We start from the raw sequence: 12,652 nt of genomic DNA, 5'->3' as shown, positions 1-12,652 counted from the left end.
ACATGCAGTAAAATACACTGGATATAAGATACATACCCTTTCCAGAAAACACCTTCCCACCAGCTCTGGGTATTCTATGTAATTTTCTAGTTCTTTCAAGAATATTCTACAAAGAAGATAACTTTGTTAGGTCATATGACAAAATATCCTAAATAAAAAACAGTTGTAATAACTTAGACTGCCTTAGACTTTTTCCATAGAATTCATTTTCTAAACTTTAGGAAACATCAGAGCTGTAACATCGTACAGGATTAACCTCTCTATTCCGGCACTCCCTGGTCTGGCAACATCCGGGTCCGGCATAGGTGCCGATTCCGTGGGAGCTCTGGGGCTGGAGCACCCCCGGGGAAAAATTAGTGCGTGTGGAGCATCCACTGGCGAAAAGCTCCCCCCTCTGTCTCCCTCCCCCCGTGCCGCGCTTTCCATCTCCTCTTCCTCCCTCCCAGCACTTCCGGAGCACTGCGAACAGCTGATTCACAGCGTTCAAGCTCCAGGAGGGAGGGGGAGAACCTGGGGCCAGTGGCTGGGACCTGGGGTCAGCATCTGAGCCCCCGGGCAAGGGGCTGGAGTCCAGGACCCCAGCTGGCAGCAGGGTCACCAGGCGGGGGGCCATGCTGGGCACAAAGCCTGGGGGTGGTGCAGCGCCCCCACAGCCCTACTTCTCCCACCTATGGAGACCTGCTGGCACGCTGCCTTGACCTCCCGTGGTTCGGCAAATTCTCTGGTTCAGTACCAGTCAGGTGCCAGGGTGCCAGACTAGAGAGGTTCAACCTATACTACAAAACTAAACACATCCACCCAAATCATTATTTGAAAGGGACACCAATTAAAAAATTACATTTCTGAATCTTTTGTTTAACCTTTTCTTGTTAGAAATGGTAAAGAAGATTACTATAACTGAACGGGATTGGAGAAAAATGTTTTCCTGTTTGTTTACTTCGTGCATCTGGAAGCATTTTGTGCTATTTCCTCTAGATAGTTTCACATTTTGTTTGTGTGGGCTTTTCACCCAAAAAGAGTGAGAAAAACATTTAAAGAAATAAAAAATGGGACTGTAAAACCACATACTGTACTTGCCCCTGGGCCAGTGTATGTGAAACTACTTTTAACTTAAAAAAAAAATCTAACTGGATCACACGTTGGCAATTTTGCCTTAAAAATCGTTCGCCAAATCCTACATGATGGTATAAGGAATGTAGCAATTGTCTTTTATACTTAACTTTTTGAAATTATACTTTTATCTTTCCTATCTGTTCCAATTCTGCCCAAGGGGGGGAAGATCTGCTAAACAGTAACCATTAATTCAAACTCCTGTGAAAGTTCAATTTACATAACAGTGTGTAAATTCAGCAGCCATCACCATACAGAAGAGTATCAAGGGTGGGATAAAATGGTTAGTGGCTGACGCAAGAAGTTAATACTTAGGGGCAGGAAACTCCCCGCCCCATATTCAGGGATCGGTCATGTTATTATGGAGTGACGACAGTAACTTTGTAATGGTTGTAAGACAGTTTCTATAATACTGTATTTGAAACTTTTCAGGAGTAGCAGCCGTGTTAGTCTGTATTCGCAAGAAGAAAAGGAGTACTTGTGGCACCTTAGAGACTAACCAATTTATTTGAGCATAAGCTTTCGTGAGCTACAGCTCACTTCATCGGCTGTAGCTCACGAAAGCTTACGCTCAAATAAACTGGTTAGTCTTTAAGGTGCCACAAGTACTCCTTTTCTTTTTGTATTTGAAACTGTTTAACTTCCTCCATTAATTGGGTGAGTGAAAGGACAGACTGCACACAGAAAAACATTGGTTGTTTTATGCTTTTTCAAGATATTAGATAGCTTCACACAACTCTATGCAAGGTTCCTTGTCTCCCTTAGATACTTTGCCTTCTTTCTCCTATGCAATATGGATTTAAATCCATCAGATACTGAGGAAGGACCATCAGGGTCCTTTAATACGATTAAAAAAAACTACGAGACCCCTCCCTCCCCCAAGCAGTACTATGTAAAATGGTATAACATACAACTGAAAACATTCATTCTCTTACCCTTTACCCATCCACTCAAGGCTTTTTTGATTGAACTCAAACACTAACCTGTTATGAAAATGATAAATTTCTTCCATATTCCCAAACAAAATATCCTTCTTATTTAGGAGCCCTGGTGAAATGAGATGCATCATTAAAGGGTTCTCCATCTCTGCTGCATACCCCTGTGACATGGAGAGAGGCAGATTAATTAGCTCCAACACCTGTCTCCCTTCCACAAATAAGTCTACTAGCAGCTGATAAACAGCACAGAAGATTTCTGCTTCAATTATGCAATGTTAACACTTGCAACATTGCTCTTCTCTTGCTGCCATCAAAATGAATGTTCAGAAGGATTGTACACATACATTCAAAAATCTCTAAAGAGTTATTTTGAAGAATTACTGAATGTTCTTGTTAAATAAGAATGCAGTGAAGTTTACACAATCACCGCATTCAAGGCAAAGCTAGCATATTTCCACATCATTTATTCCTGTGTAATTTGCAAGAGTTTTTGGTAACTCTTTATACATTTCAACTGATAGTTTCAAAGCTAGCGATAGTGACTATGCAATCTTAAACACCGATATTTCAGATTACTGTTCTTACTCATCCACATTTATAATGCTACCGCAGGTAACAAAAATCATTGCAGGTCCTGTCTGTTAGCATTTTAACACATCAAGAAATGCATGCAAAGTTGTTTTAAGTCTGACTTTCAAATGTAGACATTATCCACTGGGCCTGATGAGCCAGATTCTCTGGTCTGATCACCTAGCATAGGTCAGGAGGGGAGAATGCAAAGGTGGCTTTAGACCATCACTGCTATTCCTTAAGCCCTGGGGATACTGGGGCAGTCTGCCCAAAAGTGATTTCCAGATAGATAATACATAGGGCAAACAATTTTTTTTTGTATTGTACATTTGCTAGAATTTATTAATTTAAGGATAAACTACTGCAGGTGTCAGCTCCTCAGATGAGTAGCTCCACCAGCAGATATATGGATAAATAGACTTACCTCAAGAACACACAGAAGTTCTTCCACATATGCTCGTTCAGTTTCAATAAGTTCATTAATTACATGGCTGTTAACAGAGAGATAATTAAGAAAGGCCTGTTAATTTCCCAGACCAATGAATCTCCATTTAAAATTCTTTAGCCTATTTTACATACACAAATAATTAATGCTGAATATAAATATAATATGTATATTTGCATATCCATATTTTATGTCAAACTGTCTTTCCTAAAAATAGAGGGGTGGTGGATGCCGTTTAAATCAGAAGATTATATACTGATGCAGCAGATTGTGACATCAAATGCTCTAAGCCCGGGTTCTACTTCATTTGCAAGTGCTGCAGGAGCTGGAGGTTAGAGCTGCAATATGTTACTGAAGATAGATTTTTACATTTTAAATTCAGTTGGTCATTTGATATTCGAGCCATTTTATGCATCAGTATTTATAGCATATGTCAAGGTTCCTTCCCCACTCTGAACTCTAGGGTACAGATGTGGGGACCCGCATGAAAGACCCCCTAAGCTTATTCTTATCAGCTTAGGTTAAAAACTTCCCCAAGGTACAAACTTTGCCTTGTCCTTGAACAGTATGCTGCCACCACCAAGTGTTTAAATAAAGAACAGGGAAAGAGATCACTTGGAGATGTCTTCCCCCAAAATATCCCCGCAAGCCCTACACCCCCTTTCCTGGGGAAGGCTTGATAAGAATCCTCACCAATTGGTACAGGTGAACACAGACCCAAACCCTTGGATTTTAAAAACAATGAAAAATCAATCAGGTTCTTAAAAGAAGAATTTTAATTAAAGAAAAGGTAAAAGAATCACCTCTGTAAAATCAGGATGGTAAATACCTTACAGGGTAATCAGATTCAAAACATAGAGAATCCCTCTAGGCAAAACCTTAAGTTACAAAAAGACACAAAAACGGGAATATACATTCCCTCCAGCACAGCTTATTTTACCAGCCATTAAACAAAAGAAAATCTAACGCATTTTCTAGCTAGATTACTTACTAACTTAACAGGAGTTGGAAGGCTTGCATTTCTGATCTGTTCCCAGCAAAAGCATCACACAGACAGACAGACCCTTTGTTCCCCCCCTCCAGATTTGAAAGTATCCTGTCCCCTCATTGGTCATTTTGGGTCAGGTGCCAGCGAGGTTACCTAAGCTTTTTAACCCTTTACAGGTGAAAGGGTTTTGCTTCTGGCCAGGAGGGATTTTATAGCACTGTATACAGAAAGGTGGTTACCGTTCTCTTTATATTTATGACAGCATATAATGAAGAAATGTCCTGCCATATGTCTGTCACATTTGTTTTCCACAGTTAACATGGATTTTTTTTCCTCACTACGCTTTTGGGTGGGGGAAGTTTCACACGCTCATGAACACATGAAAGTAACAGTGATGGTTACAGTCAGCAATAGTGAAGGGTTTTTCAGATAGGTGAGCCAATACACTTCAGCCTGCAAACCCTGCTATGCCAATCCCAGATCTGTACTGGACCAAGATTACTAATTTTGGAATTCATATGGTGGTTCTGTGATGTGGACAAAGGAATACTAGGGACTTCCTTGAGATTTCCCTAACAGAGTTTAAGGCCAGAAGGGACTAACAGATCGTATAGTCCGACCTTCTGTATATCACGGGCCACTAACATCACACCCAACAACCAAAACTAGAACAAAGCACCACAGCCCGTAGGAGACCAAACCATTAGGTCCTACAGGCAGAAAATGTGAAGAAATTATTTCGTGATCCCACATATGCTCAGCATGTGAGCAAGGACTAGCTAGCAAGCCCCTGAGAGAATTCTCAGTACCACCTCAAAGCACCGGCCCACCCAATCCAGTGTCCCATCTCCAGCAGTGGCCACCTCTAATGCTTCAGAGGAAGGAGAAAAAACCCCAACCAGAATACACTGGGGCAAGGGGAACCTTTCCTGACCCCTGCAGGAGACTAGCTGAAGTCCTGAAGACTTAGATTTTAGCAACAAACAACATGAACTGGAAGTGACCCCCAGGTCTGCTGAGCCCTGACCCCTAGTGCCACTAGCAACCCCATCACACAGTCCCACTCATAAATTTGTCAATCGCACTCCTAAAACTGATTAAGTTGTTTGCTGCCCACAACTCCTATCAGGAGGCTGTTCAGAAACACTCCTCATGCTTAGAAACCTTCTTCTAATTTCCAGCCTAAATGTATTGATGGCCAGTTTATATGCATTTTTCCTTGTGCCAACACTGTCCTTCAGCTTAAACACAGATCAACCAACCACACAAATTTCAAGTAAAGTGATATAAAATATTTTGAAGTATGGTGACCAAAACCTTTGATAGTTTATTTAAGGCTGGATAACTATTCAAACCTCTAATACCTATCTGAACTGAGTCCTTAAAAATCCCCTTTCACTAATGCATTTATCATGGAAAGTTGGCCTGGAAGATGTGAAATAGGTACATGGTCCAAACAGAATACAATCTGCAGACTGAAAATGGGAAAATATCGTTCAATGTATACCACAGAACACAAGTGATTCACTTCCACTAGTTTAGAGTAGCTTCCATGATAAGTACACCTCAAAGTTTGGAGGCTTGATTCAGAGAAACATATGAAAGCTCAGACCCTTCTCTGAACTGTAACCAAATGTAAAACTAAACCGTTTTCTTAAGATTCACTTTTCAAAAGTTACAGCTTCGTCTTAATATCTGCGGATTTAATCTGGTCACAAACAAGGGGATACTTAGACAATCCCAGCAAGTTGCAGTCTTGTGCCAGTGGAGAAGACGACGACTACAATGGTGGGGTCATGCTCCATGTGCAGTAGAAGGTATGCTTTTACAGAAGGTTTATGCAGCTGGTTGAAGGAAGCAGAGGACAAAACCAACCACAAATGAGGCTGGAAGATGCAATTTTGAGGAGTTTAAGAAACCTAAATCCCCCCATATCACTCTTTGCTGAAGGAAGAAGATTTGTAAGGGACCATGCAAGATGGAAGTCCATTTTACGCACCATCATGGCTACATCATAGCCATGTGAATCTGCTGAACCAAATAGTAATGGTAGACCTTGATCAGTCCAATCAGAATAACACACTGGCTGTTGTATACGAAGCTGTACCCACCTTCGTAACACAGCTAGGTTTTCTTCATCATCCATCACAGATCCACCTCTGCTTTGACGGATTTCACTCATTTCACTCTGGAACACAATATGAAACAGTATGTCAGAAGGAAAACAGGAAAATGTACTTCCCAGTCTATTTGCTATACCATTGACATACGGAACTGTCCCTTTATTTACAAGAAATGCTGCAACTATTAACAATGAAGTAACCTAGGAGGCAAATTCAAAGGCAAAAGAATGAAAGTTTATCAGATGATCTTGGGGAACATCAGAACATTTGGATAAATGGGGTGTCCCACAAAAGAGGAAGCCAGCCCACCAGCTTAGAAAGGTTCTGCTTTTGCTTTTCTTTCCAGCAAAAAGGATCTCAGGGCAATCGTACAACCCTAGAGGACAAAATGGAACTCTGTTTTAACCAAAACTTGTTACCAGAGCTCTTGTCTGGGGCTCTCTTATTTCTTTGAGTTCTGTGACTTCACAAAGCATTATGACTTCCTCTAGTTCTCTGTGCATTTGCGTGCACGCATGCTGGAGAGAATGATCAAGATGAAACAACAAATTCAGAATTACTTTTAGTCTTCTGTAGTTCATTCTCCGGAGCATGTTATCTTCTGTGTTGGACACATAGTTCGAGCCTCTTCGAAGACCTGGTTTAGAATCAAACAGCAGCTGTTAAACTGGAACAGGTTTGACACAGGTCATTTGTATAACCACAGACAACAGCTTAAATTCTCTTCAAGTTCGTTGGCATAGTGCAGGAACCTGATTTAATAGCTTTTTGCAGCAATTTACCTGGAGACACAGAAGGAGATTTTACAAAGACTTCAGGTCTTGGTGCCACTGGCTGAACTGGACGCATCTGCTTAGCTGCCAGTTTTTTAAGGCTCACTTGTCTCTTTTGAAACATTTCTTCCATGCTTTCCTGCTTTTGAAAAACTTTTTGCACATGTTCCTGTAGAAATAGCATAAAATTATCACAATTCTGAATAAACCTACAAGTCATACTGTCATTTATGGTACAATAACCTCCAATATGTGAAGCTTTTATACAGCATATAAAAAGGAGCATGTAGAAATAATGTTCTAAACTTTAAAAAGAAAAATTCTTCCCTCATTCTAACTAAAATATAATTTATAATGCCAGACTGAGACATTTAGGTCATGTCTACACTACGAAATTAGGTCGAATTTATAGAATTCAGTTTTGTAGAAAGCGTTTTTATACAGTCGATTGTGTGCGTCCCCACACAAATAATCTAAGTGCATTTAGTCAGCGGAGTGCATCCACAGTACTGAGGCAACCGTCGATTTCCAGAGCGTTGCACTGTGGGTAGCTATCCCACAGTTCCCGCAGTCTCTGCTGCCCATTTGAATTCTGGGTAGAAATCCCAATGCCTGATGGGGCTAAAACATTGTTGCGGGTGGTTCTGGGTACATATAAATCAGGCCCCCCTTCCTTCCCTCCCTCCCGCCGTGAAAGCAACGGCCGACAATTGTTTTGTGCCTTTTTTCCCCGAGTTACCCGATCAGACTCCATACCATGGCAAGCATGAAGTCCGCTCAGCTCACCGTCACCGTATGTCTCCTGGGTGTTGGCAGCCGCGGTACTGCATTGCTGCACAGCAGCCGCTCATTGTCTTTTGGCAGCAGACAGTGCAGTATGACTGGTAGCCACCGTCAACGTACTCCAGGGTGCTCTTTTAACTGACCTTGGTGAGGTCTGGGGCGCCTGGGCAAACATGGGAGTGATTCAGCCAGGTCATTACCCTTTTAAGTTTTGTCTCATGGCGATTCAGTCCTGCCGACAGTCCTACTGCACTGTCTTTTAATGAGCAGCCAGGAGACAATGATGGCCAGCAGTCGTACTGCACAGTCTGCTCCCAGCAAGATGTATAAAGATAGATGAAGTGGATCAAAACAAGAAATAGACTACATTTATTTTGTATTCATTTTCTCTTCCCTCCCTCTGTGAAATCAACAGCCTGCTAAACCAAGGGTTTTGAGTTCTATCCTTGAGGGGGCCATTCTGTTTCTCCTTGATGCAAAGCCACCCCCTTTGTTGATTTTAATTCCCTGTAAGCCATGTGGTCAGTCGCCCCTCCCTCCGTCAGAGGAACAGAAGACAATTGTTTTGCGCCCTTTTCCCTGGATTGCCTGAGCAGATGCCATAGCACAGCAAGCATGGAGCCCGTTCAGCTCACCGCAGCAGTTATGACCATTGTAAACACCTTGCGCATTATAGTGCAGTTTATGCAGAACCAGCACCTGAGAAACCAGGCGAGGAGACGATGGCAGAGCGGTGATGAGGATATGAACACAGATTTCTCTAAAACCACGGTCCCCAGCAATTTGGAGATCATGGTGTTAATGGGGCAGGCTCATGCCTTGGAACGCTGACTTTGGGCCCGGGAAACAAGCACAGAGTGCTGGGACTGCATAGTGTTGCAGGTTTGGGAGGATTCCCAGTGGCTCTGAAACTTTCGCATGCGTAAGGGCACTTTTATGGAACTTTGTGACTTGCTTTCCCCTGCTCTGAAGCGCAAGAATACCAAGATGAGAGCAGACCTCACAGTTCACAAGCGAGTGGCAATAGCCCTGTGGAAGCTTGCAATGCCAGACAGCTACCGGTAAGTCAGGAAATCAATTTGGAGTGGGCAAATCTACTGTGGGGGTTTCTGTGATGCAAGGAGCCAAAACAATCATTGAGCTGCTGCTATCAAAGGTAGCGACTCTGGGAAATGTGCAGGTCATACTAGATGGCTTTGCTGCAATGGGATTCCCTAACTGTGGTGGGGCTATAGATGGAACGCATATCCCTATCTTGGGACCGGACCACCAGGGCAGCCAGTACATAAATTGCAAGGGGTACTTTTCAATGGTGCTGCAAGCACTGGTGGATCACAAGGGACGTTTCATCAACATCAACGTGGGATGGCCGGGAAAGGTTCATGACGCTCGCGTCTTCAGGAACTCTGGTCTGTTTAAATGGCTGCAGGAAGGGATTTACTTCCCAGACCAGAAAATAACCGTTGGGGATGTTGAAATGCCTATAGGTATCCTTGGGGACCCAGCCTACCCCTTAATGCCCTGGCTCATGAAGCCGTACACAGGCACCCCAGACAGTAGTCAGGAGCTGTTCAACTATCAGCTGAGCAAGCGCAGAATGGTGGTAGAGTGTGCATTTGGACGTTTAAAGGGTCGCTGGTGCAGTTTACTGACTCGGTCAGACATCAGCGAAACCAATATTCCCATTGTTACTGCTGCTTGTTCTGTGCTCCACAATCTCTGTGACAGTAAGGGGGAGACGTTTATGGTGGGGTGGGAGGTTGATGCAAATCACCTGGCCACTGAATACACGCAGCCAGACACCAGGGCAGTTAGAAGAGCACAGCAGGAAGCGCTGCACATCAGAGAAGCTTTGAAAACCAGTTTCATGACTGACCAGGGTACTGTGTGACACTTCTGTTTGTTTCTCCTTGATGAAAACCTGCCCCCTTGGTTGCCTCTAAATTCCCTGTAAGCCTCCTGCCCTCCCCCTTTGATCACAGCTTGCTTGCAAAGGAAATAAAGTCACTATCATTTTAAAAACATGTATTCTTTATTAATTAATTATAAAAATACGGAGAAAACTCACAACGTAGCCTGGGTGGGGTGCGGGAGGAAGGTAGGAGGGAAGGAAAAGGCCACTTTAGAACTTCTTGAATGACAGCCTTCTGTTGCTTGGGCTGTCCACTGGGGTGGAGTGGTTGGGTGCCCGGAGCCTCCAGCCCCGTGTTCTTGGGCATCTGGGTGAGGAGGCTATGGAACTTGGGGAGGAGGGAGGGCGGTTAAACAGGGGCTGCAGCGGCAGTTGTGATCCTGCTGCCGTTCATGAACCTCCACCAGACGCCAGAGCATGTCCATTTGATCCCGCAGTAGCCCCAGCGTTGCCTCATGCCTCCTCTGATCTTCCTGCCGCCACCTCTCCTCACGTTCATCGGCCACTTTCCGATACTCCGCTATTGTGTCCCTCCACACATTCTGCTGAGCTCTGTCAGTGCCGGACGACTGCATGAGCTCAGAGAAGATTTCGTCGCGCGTGCGTTTTTTTCGCCGCCTTATCTGAGATAGCCTTTGGGATGGAGGAGGGAGGTTTGAAACATTTGCAGCTGCTGGAGGGAAAAAAGGGAGTGAAGATATATTTTACAGAACAATGGCTATACTCTTTCACGGTGAACAACACTATTCACATTACACAGCACATGTGATTTAAGTACAAGGTCGCATTTTGCATCTTATATTGAGTGCCTGCGGCTTTGGTGTTAGAGATCACACACGCAGTGCCGAGCAACAGAATTCGGCTTGCAGGCGGCCATGGTAAGCCATTGTCTTTCGGCTTCTGCAAACTTCGTAACAGCAGCCCCCTCCTTTCCCATACCAAGTAGAGCACGTTGAGTTGGCCATTTAGTGCTGTGGTTTTCCTGTTAAACTGCAGCAGCAGCAATCAAACTAACCCTGCCCCGCATCCAATTCTCTGGGATGATCGATTTACCCCTCCCCCCACCGCCTGGCTGGTATCAGGGAAGATCCCTGCTAGCCAAACACTAACAGCTCAGCGCCAATCCCGCCCCTCACCACGTGGCTGACTGCGGGGAGGATTTCTTTTCAGGCACAGGCAAACAGCCCAGTAGGAACGGCCACCTCTGAATGTCCCCTTAATTAAATTCCCTTATTTCAACCAGGTTACCATGAATGATATCACTCTCCTGAGGATAACCCAGAGAGATAAAGAAGGGATGTTGCTTGAATGCCAGCAAACACCTGGACCATATGCTGCCAGGCTTTGTCATGCAATGATACCAGATTACTTGCTACTAGCATGGCGTGGTAAAGTGTCCTACCATGGAGGACGGAATAAGGCTACTCTCCCAGAAACCTTCTGCAAAGGCTTTTAGAGTACCTCCAGGAGAGCTTCATTGAGATGTCCCTGGAGGATTTCTGCTCCATCCCCAGAAAAGTTAACAGACTTTTCCAGTAGCTGTACTGGCCACGAATGCATCCCAAGTCCTCAGGGCTACTTAATCATTAAAAAACACTTGCTTTTATAATGTGTATTATATTTAAAAAGGTACACTCACCAGAGGTTCCTTTTCCGGCTTCGTTCGGTTGGGAGGGTATTTCAGTCAGGGTGAGAAAAAGATCCTGGCTGTCGGAAAGAATGGTATGCTGTGTGCTCTCCTCAAGCTCGTCCTCCTCCTCATCTTCCCCATCCGCAAAATCCTCAGGCATGGCGGAGAGTACTCCATCATCGGAGTCCACGGACAGGGGTAGGGTAGTGGTGGCGGCCCCCTCTAGAATTGCATGCAGCTCAGCGTAGAAGCAGAATGTTTGGGGCTCTGTCCCAGAGCGTCCATTTGATTCTTTGGTTTTCTGGTACACTTGTCTGAGCTCCTTAAGTTTCACGCGGCACTGTGTTGCATCCCTGCTGTAGCCTCTGTCCTTCATGCCCTCAGAGATTTTTTTGAAACGTTTTGGCATTTCGTCTTTTGGAACATAGTTCTGATAGCACGGATTCCTCTCCCCATACAGCGATGAGATCCAGTACCTCCCATTCGGTCCATGCTGGAGCTCTTTTTTGATTCTGAGACTGCATGGTCACCTGTGCTGATGAGCTCGCCTGGCCAAATACGAAATGAGATTCAAAAGTTCCCCGGGGCTTTTCCTGTACACCTGGCCAGTGCATCCGAGTTCAGAGTGCTGTCCAGAGCAGTCACAACGGTGCACTGTGGGATAGCACCCTAATTCTAAACGGCGATGTCAATTTCAGCACTAATCCCCTCATTGGGGAGGAGTACAGAAATCGGTTTTAAGAGCCCTTTATGTCGAAAAAAATGGCTTCTTTGCATGGATGGGAGCAGGGATAATTCGATGTAACGCTGCTAAATCCGACATAAAATCGTAGTGTAGACCAGTTCCAATTACATTAGTGTACATCACCATCAAAACATTTCACTGCTGACCACGTTGTAAATTTAGGGAAATGAAATAAATAATGATTGATTCAAACTTCCACGTTAAAGGTAAATGTTTCAAAAGTACGTAAGTGACATATGAGTCTAAGTTCCTATTTTTAAAACTGACTTCAGCACTTAGGAGCCTAATCATCATGGAAAAAATTTAAGTTCCACTGACTTAAGTGCTAGAGCCACTTTTGAAAATGGGACCTAAACTCTTACGTCACGTAAGGATTTAGGACAACTTAATTACATTACATAATAGAATAGCTAAGAATCGTAAGAGTCACACATGAAAGTGACATGGCATTTAGAACAATTCATTTTTCTAAAGAGTGTACACATTTCTTAGAATCACTATTTGCTAACATGTAACACACTACAAGAACTCATTTGATAGAATATCTTTCGAACACTATTATCCAAGAAACTAGGGCAATGCTACATATCCTGATATCTTTGGCAGCAAACCAGAGGCAGGAATTGGGGGAGACA

General features: G+C 43.9%; 2 protein-coding genes across 5 annotated transcripts in view; both read right to left on the bottom strand.

Annotated features, from left to right (window-relative positions):
• Window positions 1-12,652, bottom strand: part of MCF2L (MCF.2 cell line derived transforming sequence like) — a 272,361-nt gene that overhangs the window by 21,476 nt on the left and 238,233 nt on the right. For all 3 annotated transcript variants that reach the window (XM_074964021.1, XM_074964030.1, XM_074964042.1), the window contains exons 14-19: window positions 6,957-7,116; window positions 6,735-6,811; window positions 6,163-6,239; window positions 3,043-3,109; window positions 2,094-2,209; window positions 37-106 (exon numbers count right to left, since the gene is read on the bottom strand). In XM_074964021.1, coding sequence (XP_074820122.1) covers window positions 37-106; window positions 2,094-2,209; window positions 3,043-3,109; window positions 6,163-6,239; window positions 6,735-6,811; window positions 6,957-7,116 — 567 coding nt within the window. The remainder of the gene's footprint in view (window positions 1-36; window positions 107-2,093; window positions 2,210-3,042; window positions 3,110-6,162; window positions 6,240-6,734; window positions 6,812-6,956; window positions 7,117-12,652) is intronic.
• LOC141994058 (uncharacterized) lies at window positions 9,808-11,908 on the bottom strand. 2 transcript variants are annotated; one of them, XM_074964062.1, is made up of 2 exons: window positions 11,282-11,908; window positions 9,808-10,312 (listed from the first exon to the last, which is right to left on the bottom strand). In XM_074964062.1, exons 1-2 carry the CDS (start codon window positions 11,679-11,681, stop codon window positions 9,963-9,965), a joined length of 750 nt encoding a protein of 249 aa, XP_074820163.1. In that variant the 5' UTR covers window positions 11,682-11,908; the 3' UTR covers window positions 9,808-9,962. The 2 variants fall into 2 exon arrangements, with proteins under 2 accessions (XP_074820163.1, XP_074820155.1); XM_074964054.1 differs by having other exon boundaries at window positions 9,808-10,315; window positions 11,282-11,907.

Source organism: Natator depressus, chromosome 1, assembly GCF_965152275.1.
Source record: "Natator depressus isolate rNatDep1 chromosome 1, rNatDep2.hap1, whole genome shotgun sequence".
Classification (NCBI taxonomy): Eukaryota; Metazoa; Chordata; order Testudines; family Cheloniidae; genus Natator; species Natator depressus.
This window is presented reverse-complemented; position numbering and strand designations above follow the sequence as displayed.

Excerpts from the sequence above, each read along its gene's own strand:
- LOC141994058 (XM_074964054.1), bottom strand. The coding sequence starts at position 11,681 with ATGCCAAAACGTTTCAAAAAAATCTCTGAGGGCATGAAGGACAGAGGC. Across the intron at positions 10,316-11,281 it reads AGCCGGAAAAGGAACCTCTG|CAGCTGCAAATGTTTCAAAC; the intron begins GTGAGTGTACCT and ends TTTTCCCTCCAG.